Source organism: Juglans microcarpa x Juglans regia, chromosome 2D (assembly GCF_004785595.1).
Source record: "Juglans microcarpa x Juglans regia isolate MS1-56 chromosome 2D, Jm3101_v1.0, whole genome shotgun sequence".
In the NCBI taxonomy this organism is placed as follows: Eukaryota; Viridiplantae; Streptophyta; class Magnoliopsida; order Fagales; family Juglandaceae; genus Juglans; species Juglans microcarpa x Juglans regia.
Window position 1 is genome coordinate 7,312,903 of NC_054596.1, and position 10,402 is coordinate 7,323,304.

General features: G+C 41.6%; 1 protein-coding gene and 1 pseudogene across 1 annotated transcript; one reads left to right on the plus strand and one right to left on the minus strand.

The window, feature by feature from the left end:
- Positions 1-1,021: 1,021 nt before the first annotated feature.
- Positions 1,022-3,911, minus strand: LOC121248683 (annotated as a pseudogene).
- A 3,881-nt stretch (positions 3,912-7,792) lies between these two features.
- Positions 7,793-8,452, plus strand: LOC121248693. The gene has a single exon (XM_041147232.1). It carries the CDS (start codon positions 7,793-7,795, stop codon positions 8,450-8,452), a length of 660 nt encoding a protein of 219 aa, XP_041003166.1.
- Positions 8,453-10,402: the final 1,950 nt, after the last annotated feature.

A 10,402-nucleotide genomic window follows, 5' to 3' on the forward strand; every position in this document is an offset into this window, starting at 1 on the left:
CTTGATTTTCATCTTCCAACCAGTCGGATCTTGGTGTTGCCCTGAGGTAGCCCTTGATTCATCCATCCAACACAATCGTAAACACCTGAGCGCGAGTGAGGCTTCCCTCACAGTGTTGTGGCTCCAATTTTCCACCTTCTTTCATGCGGGTTCTTTTTAGTCCTCGAATCATTTTCTCAGTCTTTTCCTTCAGTACTTCTCATTGCTTTATCTTCCAACTGCTCCATTTTCAATTTTCTCAGCGCGGTCAGGGCCCATAGGGTATCTTTGGCGTTGACAAAATCGTCAACTCTGTCCATGAATTCACATAGGGGGTTAGGGTTTTCCTCGCCAGCTCAGTCATGAAGGGATTTCTGGGCCAAATCCCTCCCAATATGGCTGCTAACATGATTTTCTCATCTTGATCATCTTCCATTATACATTCCTTGTTGAAACGAGTGAGACAGGCTTTTAGGTTCTTGTCTTCTTATTCTTTTGCAGTGTGGAAATAAGCGGCCAACCTTCTTTTTCTTTTGATTGCCATGAGCTGCATTAGGAACTGCCTTCCCAATTACTTGAAACTATCTACAAAACCTATTTGGAATGATCCAAACCATCCATGGGCAACCTCTTTGAGGGTTTAAGGGAATGCCCGACATGACATTTCTTTTGGGAAATCGTGGAACGTCATGTGTGCTCTGAACGTTTCTAGATGTTCAACAGGATCCTTGAATCTGACGTACGTCTCGACCAGTAGGACCTTGAACTTTAGCGGGAGTGGTATTGCCATGATTTTCGTGCTATGTGGAAGGTCAGTACTAGTGAGCAGTTGGTCTACCGACGAGGATGCGTCTATCTTTCGGGTCATTTCTTCATATTTATCCATGAGGCTTCGTAAAACGTGGTGCGTTCTTCTCTTCTCCTTATCGCCTACGAGTGATTTGCCCATACGCTGTGATTCTACCTTCGTTCGATCAACACAGCTTGGCACAATGTCTTCCCCCAAGACGACATTCTTGTGCATCAAATCCTTATTTTCGCACTAGAGAGCTTCCAATTCCACGGTCACCTTTCTTAGTTTCTCTTCCATTTCAGCTAATCTCCCTTCCATATCCATGGATGTGGCTTCCTGGTCCCAAGTTTCCTGGCACCATGTCATAGCAGGTATGCAAAAGAATATCTTATAGATGGCGCTAACTGTAATGGAAGTGTTTCACACCCATCAACACCTCCCGTAAACCTACACCAAGAAACTCAAGGAAGGCTTGTGGGGTATTAAATGCCTCTAATGCCTAAGTCAAATGATTGACACAATCCATGAAGGTTCTACTAGTTCAACTTTTTTTTTACGTACCTTGGTTAAGAGTTACCTATGTTATTTTTAGAATGGAAGAAGCTAGGCTAAAGCCTACGCAATAGTTGTTTGAATTTCTCTTTATCCTTTTTCTCTCGCCCAAGGTACTAACTCCAAAGGATATATTTAAATTTCCCGGTTTCAGTTGTGTGGTCGAATTGCTCGCCAAACACATTGGATGGTTTGGGGGCTTGTCGTTATCGCACGTCAGGCCGGATGGTCTTTCACGTGTGGATTATCTACATTGGGCCCTCTGGGCCTTATTTGCGTGTGAACAAGCCCATCAAGAGGGGCGCTTCTAACTCTCTTGCAATTGCAATGCAAACTTAAGGCTCCACACCACATCATTCATCGATAGACGTTTGATTCCACAGTCATGCAAACAACTCACAGCATCCTCACCAAATTTAGTCAAACACTCGGGCACAATTTGACCCTTCAAAGCTGGATCAACAATCTGGTCAAACTTTCCATTGCGAGAGCTTTGTCGAGCCCAATCTGCAAACCTCACTTGCATCTTCTCAGAAATTTCAATATTGGTGGCCTTGCAGATAACACTTCGCACAGGACAACTCTATATGAATACACATCGGATTTCTCCGTCAACTGTTATTGTCAATAATACTCAGGATCAAGTAACCCAAAGCTACCCTTGACTACAGTGCGAACAAGGCCCTTAGACACGCCAATAGGTCCCATTTTGGACAATCCACAGTCGACACCTTGGTTAGCCACTCCTCATCCAGTAATATATGTGGTTTTCACGTCACGATGAATGATCGTTTGTTTGGCACCTGTATGTAGGTAGCTCAAACCTCGTGCTGCAACGATGCAAATCAGAAGATGCTGCTTCCATGAGAGAGGAGGATTATTGGACTTGTAGAGATGATCACGTAGGGTTCTGCAGGCCATATGATCGTAGACGAGAATGGTCTCCGTACCATCCTTACAATATCCAATCAAAGAAACAAGATGCAGATGGCGGAGTTATGGCTTGGTTTGGTTTCACAAATCTTTCAAATCATTTCATCTTATCCCATTTCATATCTTCTCAACATCCAAATATCATTCAAATTTCAAATTTACAAAAAAAAAAAAAAAAAAAAAATCAAATTTTCAAAATTTTCATCTAATCATTACAACTTTCCTAAACTTTTAAACAAAACAAAAAATAATAATAATTCAACATTTTCAAATCTCAAAACAAAAATTATATTAAAAAATTAAATTTTAACCTGCTTTTAACTTTATAATTTTTTATCCAACTTTTTCTCTCTCATTTTCTAATACCCCATAAAAATTTTAATTCAAACTATTTCACTGGCATTCACATATTATCTCATTATTATTTACAGATTTCTCATATCGTTTATATAACTAGCCTTAATCTCGATCTCGAACTCATGTACTCCAGTTCAGAACCAAGTACCAAACGCTTGATCGCCACTGGGTGGTCCCACCGTCTATCTAGCCTTTATACTCGTTGTCAAACCACCCAATGCCAATAATGAAAGTGTCCTCAAAATTGTAATTGTTGGTGGCTGTTTTAAGTTACGTTTGGATAGTGAGGTGATTTTAGAAGATATGTAATAAAAAAATTGATAAAAAAAACAATGATAAAATATTAAATAGTAATACAAAATAGATAAAAAATAATAATAAAAAAATATTAAATAATAATAAAATAATCTCACTTTACTACCCAAACACTACCTTATTTTCGGCTCATGAAAAGTATAGACGACTAGCGGGTCTTTCTTGACATGGTGATGGAGAAGCGAGAAGGGCTATCTGCAATGCCACTAGGAGGGCTAAATGGGCTGAGGCGAGAAGCGAAGCTCTGGGTGCACAAGCAAGGGCGAGAAGGGAGGCTTTGGGCGCGCAGGGCAATGCGACCAAGGACCAACTACTTGTCACCGAGGGGACTAATCAGGTCAAGACGAGGAGCACACAAGCAAAGGCAAGAAGAGAGGCTCTGGGCGCACAAGGCAAGGCAACCGAGGAGTGGCAACTGAGGAGCTAAACGGTCCAAGGCAAGGAGGAAGGCTCTGGGCGCACAAGGCAAGGCGACCGAGGAGCAACTACTCGCCACCTAAAGGATGACTGAGTTTTTATAAAATCCCAAGAATCGCGATGAGGCAAATCCAGTGGTTTCAGGGGATTGGGCGATTTGAAGGATATGACCAATTTAAATTAGGAAGTTTATCTATATGCTATTTAGTTAATTTGTTTCCTTTATTTTAAAAGTTGTTAGGATTGTTTCTTTAATTTTAGTAGTTTGAATTATTTTAGATTGTGATTTCAAAAGAAGTCATTGGAGGGAATAATTGGGGGAGGGCTAGCCGAACCCTTGTACTATTTATTTCAGTTTTGCATTATAATTGATTATTAGGCTATTTTTTTTGAATAAAAGTGAAGCTTATGCTTTGTCACCCAAATTTTCAAGAATTGAGTGCTAGCCTGAGTTAGTCTTGGTTTTCATCTTCCAACCATTCGGATCTTGGTGTTGCCTCGAGGTAGCCCTTGATTCATTCATCCAACACGACCGTAAACACTTGAGCTCGAGTAAGGCTTCCATCATTGGTGCTTTTGTTGAGAGGCGTCCAACCCGTGAAGAGGAAGCCAAGGAAGAAGATCATGGCCGATCGACAACCAATGCATAGGGAGCTGATTGAGAACTTTGAAGCCACTTTAGAGACACAACACATCCCTACCAATGAACGACTTGGAAGGTTAGAGGAGGTGCTCCACCAATTGGTGGATCAAATGAGGAATGGACATGGTAGGCGCCATATAAGAAGAGCCGAGAGGCATCATAGTCCAAGGGCTCTGTGGGGTCTAGAAGAAGTCAACACCATGAGAGGGTGGAGGATTTGGTTACATCTAATCAAGATTCCTCAAGCACCGAGGTGGAATCAACAGTGGAAAATGAAAGGGAAGAAGGGAACCAAAGTGAAAGGAGAGGCGCACGTAGAGGGAGTTCTCAAACCAAAAATGGATTTTCCCAAGTTCAATGGTGATGACCCGAGCACTTGGGTTAGTAGAGCTGAGCAATACTTCAAGTACAATCACATGGAGGGTCATGCTAAAGTGTCATATGCCACCTATTTCCTTGAGGGGGAGGCTAACCAATGGTGGCAATCGATGAGGAAGAACTATAGAGCTCAAAGGAGGGAGTTGAAATGGAGGAAATTTGTCAATGAGCTCTTAGGGAGGTTCGGGTCAACCGAGTATACGGACTACCATGAGACTCTCAAAGATCAAGCAAACTGGATCTTTAAGGGATTATCGAAAGAAGTTCGAATACTTGTCTACAAGGGTACAGGGTGGTCCGAGAAGGCTCTCATTGGGACTTTTGTGGGAGGCTTGAGGAATGAGTTGGTGGCAGAGGTAAAGTTTAAGAACTGAAGACCTTGATGCTAGCGTTGGAGGTTGCACAAATTAAGGAAGATCAACTCCAAGATTTGAGGAAGAATAGCTGCCTGGAGGTGAGGAAACCACCCCCAATGGTTTCCAAGTTTGGTGCAAACAAAACTTTTAGCAAGGACTTCTCACCAGGAGGTCCTAATAGAGGTGCATCAAGTGGAACCAAACCATTACCCACAGGCGTGAAGAGGCCATCTTGGGAAGAGATTCAATGATGAAGAGAGAAGGGGTTTTGTTTCAATTGCAATGAGAGGTTCACAATGGACCACAAATACAAAGCCAAGCAATTTTTTCTCATAGAAATGGAGTCAGAGGAAGAAGAAGACATAGGGGAGGAAGAGCAAGGGCAAGAAGAGCAAGAACAAGATGAGGCCGTGAGGAGAGATCCTCATATTTCTATCCACACATTGGCGGGTGTTACGGGACCTAGAACGATGAGAACATAAGCTCACATTGGCAATATAGAGATAAAGATTCTTGTTGATAATGGTTCATCCCTAAACTTCATCAACTCTAAACTGGTCGAGAGCTTGGGGTTGCCTATGACTTCTATCACTCCATTTGAGGTCAAAGGAGCTAGCGGGGAAAAGTTGATGTGTAGAGAAGAATATAAAAAGGTATGTTTGAAAACACAAGGCCTTGAGATTGTAGTAGGTTTGTATTATTTGCCTATTGTGGGGTTGGACATTGTGTTGGGTGTGCAATGGCTAATGGAGCTAAGGAAGATAGTCTCAGACTACAGAAAAATGACTATGGAGTTTATGATGGGGGGCAAATGGGTGGCCATAAGGATGAATGGAAGAGGGGGATGTAAGGTCGTGGGGCCTAATGAGATGGAGAAGATCTTGAGGCAAGGGGGCAATGTTTTGCTATCACATTGGCCTCCCAACCGATGGGCTTAAGTGAGAGGCATGAAGTGAAAGATGGGGCATGGAGAGGGAATTAGGGGCCGAGGTTCCTAATGACCTGAGGGGTTTGTTGGGGAGGTTTTCTAGGGTGATGGAGGATCTGAAGACACTTCCAACCTCAAGGAAATTTGACCATCGCATTCCATTGAAAGACTAGCACTAACCCATTCTCAAGTCCAATTCTCTTAGTGAAGAAGAATGATGGCACATGGAGATTTTGCACTGACTATTGAGCCTTGAATGAGGCTACTATCAAGGATAGATTTTCAATTCCGACCATTGATGACATGTTAAATGAGCTTGGAGGTTCGGTGTTCTTCTCCAAACTTGATCTAAGGGCCAGATACCATCAAATTAAGGTACATGAAGGGGACATTCACAAGATGGCTTTTCAAACTCACAATGGCCATTTCGAGTACTTGGTGATGCCGTTTGGTCTATGCAATGCTCTTTCAACTTTTCAAGCATGCATGAACCAAATATTTAAGCCGTATTTGAGAAGGTATGTGTTGGTATTTTTTGATGATATTCTTGTTTATTCGAAGACATGGGAGGATCATTTGGAGCACTTGGAGGTTATTTTGGGGGTGCTACTTGACAACTCTTTCTATATTAAGTTGTCCAAGTGTGCATTTGGCCAAGGTGAAATTGAGTATTTGGGGTATTTGATATCACATGAGGGGGTCAAGGTGGATTCAAGAAAGGTTAAAACTACGGTGGGTTGGCCCAAACCGAAGACCATCACCAAATTGAAGGGCTTTCTAGGGCTCACGAGTTACTATAGAAAGTTTGCCAACGATTATGCTTCCATTGCTAGACCACTCACCAACATGCTCAAGAAGAATAATTTCGTTTGGAGTGATGAGGGGGAGACGGCATTTGAAGCTTTGAAGAAGGCCATGACAGCTACACCCATCCTTGCTATGCCTAATTTTGAGAAGGCATTTGAGTTACACATGAGTGCAAGCAATGTGGGGGTGGGTGAGGTATTGACACAAGAAGGGAGGCCACTAGCATTCATTAGCAAGGCCCTTGGTGTTCAAAAAAAAAAGGTGGAGTGTGTATGCATGGGAGATGCTTGCTATCATGGAGTCTGGAGGCCTTATTTGTTGGGGCGAAAGTTCTTGATAGCCACGGATCAACGACCTGTGAAGCATCTTTTGGAGCAAAGAATCACCACTCCGGATCAACAAAGGTGGGTATCTAAGTTACTTGGGTTTAAATTTCAATTGTGTATAGGCCGGGTAGGGGGTTCATGTAGCCGACGCCTATCTGGGAGGGAAGATGGTGAGGTGTTGGAGGCCTTTTCGGGTCCTTCATGGGGAGTGTGGGATGAGATTAGAAAGGGAATAAAAAATGATCTAAGATGCAAGGAGGTGATGGAGAAGTTAGATGTGGATGCTAAGGGAGTAGAAAACTATGAGATGCGTGATGAGCTTCTAAAATATAAGGGGAGAGTAGTTGTGCCGAGTATGGGAGATCTTATAAGGAAGATTTTAGGCCACTTTCATGATACCAAGAAAGGGGGACATTCGGGGGTATATCGTACTTGGGTAAGGGTGGCTAACTTGTTCTATTGGGATGGCATGAAAGGAGATGTGAGGGAGTATATTAGGAGGTGTGACACTTGTCAAAGGATGAAGAGTGAGAATAGCAAGCCCGGGTTGATGCCGTTACCGATCCCTACTCACACTTGGGAGGATGTCACCATGGACTTTGTAGAAAGGTTGCCACTTTCAAATGGATGTGGTGGGGTTCTTGTGGTGGTAAACCACTTGACTAAGTATGCAAACTTCATTGCAATGGTACATCTATACATGGCCAAGACTATTGCTAAACTTTATATGGATCACGTGATGAAGCTCCATGAGATGCCGAGAAGCATTGTAATAGATAGGGACCATGTGTTCATGAGCAGTTTTTGGTGGGAGTACTTCAAGATGCATGGAACGGAATTGGCCCCAAGTTCAACATATCACCTCAAACCGATGGCCAAACAGAGGTGACCAACCGGACTCTTGAGCAATATCTTAGGTGCTTTGTGCACCAATACCCGAAGAAGTGGGAGGAGCATTTGGCTTGATCTGAATTTTGGTACAACACATCGTACCACCGATCAATCAAGATGACACCATTTGAGGCGCTCTATGGGAAGCCACCACCAGTGCTTACAGCCTATGAAGTAGGAAGTTCACCTAATGAGTTGGTGGATATGGAGCTTAGAGCGAGGGATGAGATCTTGAAAGAACTCAAAAAGAACTTGGCACGTGCTCAAGACCAAATGAAGAAGCACTTTGACAATGGAAGAAGCATGGAGTCCTTTGAGCCGGGAGATTGGGTCTTTCTCAAGTACTTACTGAGGGAGCACAATGCACTATCCAAGGTAACATTGAGCAAGTTGAGGGCTAAATATTCAGGCCCATGTCAAGTGTTGGAGAAGTGCAGACAGCTTGCTTACAAGCTAGACTTACCGGTCAGGGTTCACATTCATCCTATTTTTCATGTCTCATGGCTAAGAAGGAAGGTTGGAGATCCAACCAAAGTTGTGAATGAATTGCCCATGACAGATGAAGAAGGTAGGATGGCCATCCAAGTTGAGAAGATCATGGAGTATAGGCTTGTGAGGAAGGGTGGCCAAACGGCAACCGAAGCCTTGGTTCAATGGAGGGGGCTCCCAACCGAAGATGCTACATGGGAAAGTGTTCAGATTCTCAAGGAACACTTTCCAGAACTTGACCTTGAGGACAAGGTCAGTCTTGAAGGGGGAGAAATGATGGAGAAGTGAGAAGGGCTATCCGCAATGCCACTAGGAGTGCTAAACGGGCTGAGGCGAGAAGCAAAGCTCTAGGCGTGCAAGGCAAAGTGACTGAGGACCAACCGCTCGCCACCTAGAGGATGACCAAGTTGTTAGAAAATCCCGAGAATCTAGGCGATGAGGCAAATCCCGTGATTTCAAGGGATTGGGCGATTTGGAGGATATGGCCGATTTAAATTAGGAAGTTTATTTATTTGTTATTTAGTTAATTGTTTCTTTTATTTTAGGAGTTGTTATGATTGTTTCCTGTTTGAATTACTTTGGATTGTGATCTCAAAAGAAGTCGTTGGAGGGAATAATTTGGGGAGGGCTAGCTGAACCCAAGTACTATTTATTTCGGTTTTGCATTGTAATTGATTATTATGCCATTTTTTTTCAATAAAAGTGAAGCTTATGTTTTGTCATCCTAATTTTCGAGAATTGAGTGCTAGCCCGAGTTAGTCTTGGTTTTCATCTTCCAACCATTTGGATCTTGGTGCTGCCTCGAGGTAGCCCTTGATTCATCCATCCAATATGACCGTAAACACTTGAGCGCGAGTGAGGCTTCCATTACTTGGTTGTAGTGAATGAGATGAGCCCCACCAAGAGGTCCCGTCACTGGAGCTCGACTCCTTGACTCTCTTTCCACTTTGGAGAATCAAGAAGTCAAGAATTGAGAGAAGAATAAATCTAGTGGCTCCACCAGCGGCGGCAGCAAATATTTTTGTTCTATTCACTTTCGAGCTTTTTGCCTGTGCTAGCGGCGCAATTGTTGAAGGGTTCTGTGGAAATGGATTGAGGTTGGGTCCTGCAAGATTTCCGTTGTCGCTTACTTTAAAGATTTCGACGCTGTTCAAGATTGTATCCTGGTATGAACTATGAAGTCTTCCTCTTTTGCAGTCCGGCTCCTATTGCAACATAGAGATTCACTTTCTTCTCGGTTCCTTCATGCATCGAAATGGCGTAGGCTTTATACATGGGCACACCATTATCATCACTCCATGAAATCAAGTCGGCTGCTTCCTTGGTGGTTTGATTTGACATGAAAATATGGAATTTTCTGTCTGAGGCTTCAATAATTTCGGGTTGACACTCGTAAAAGTGCAGCCTAATGAGGTAATCAAAGCCAGAATCTATGGGGAATTGCCAGGTGAGATTATAGCTCAGGTTGATAGAGTCATTTCCCACACCGCTGGATTCGGGCGGTTCGATAGACATTTTCTAGTCCAATTGCTGCAGTGTACTGGGGTATGGCGGTAAACTTCAGTTTGAGGTGACCTAATTTTATGAATAATAATAAAATAATTTAAATTATATATTTATTGGATCTTTAAAATGTGAATTAAAAAATTAAGTAAAAATATTATTAAATTATTAAATATATTTTTTAATATTATTCTTATTTTAATATTTGAAAAAATTGAACTGTTTTTAATTTTGTTTTAAAATTTAAAAAAGTTTTAATGATTAATTTAAAATAATTGTAATAATTAATTTAAAAGATATTATGTTTGAATAATGTTTAGAATGAAATGAGATGGAATGAGATGGAATTTGATAGAATAAGATATATTTCTAAAAATGTAAGAAAATGGATTGTATGGTTGAAAGGTAAGAAAAGTATTCTATATTATTTTAAGCAATTGGTGTACCTAAAACATACCAAAAAAGTGTACCTAAATGTGTTTTTTTCTTTTTTTTTTTTCATATTAAACATTTGTGTTTTTTCTAAGTGTTTAAAAAGAACATAGCTTTAAAAAACATACAAAAATACTATTCAGTACACATTTCAATACCCTTTGTCAGTCTCCTAGCATGATCCCAAAAAAATAAAGAAAATGAGGTGACATATTTAAAGTTATAAACAAATTAAATTATATAAAATTCATTTATATTTAAAAATGGATCGTACTACACTCACCGAGGGTGTAGTCCGATAGA

Coding starts and splice junctions, on each gene's coding strand:
- LOC121248693 (XM_041147232.1), top strand. CDS start 7,793: ATGACACCATTTGAGGCGCTCTATGGGAAGCCACCACCAGTGCTTACA.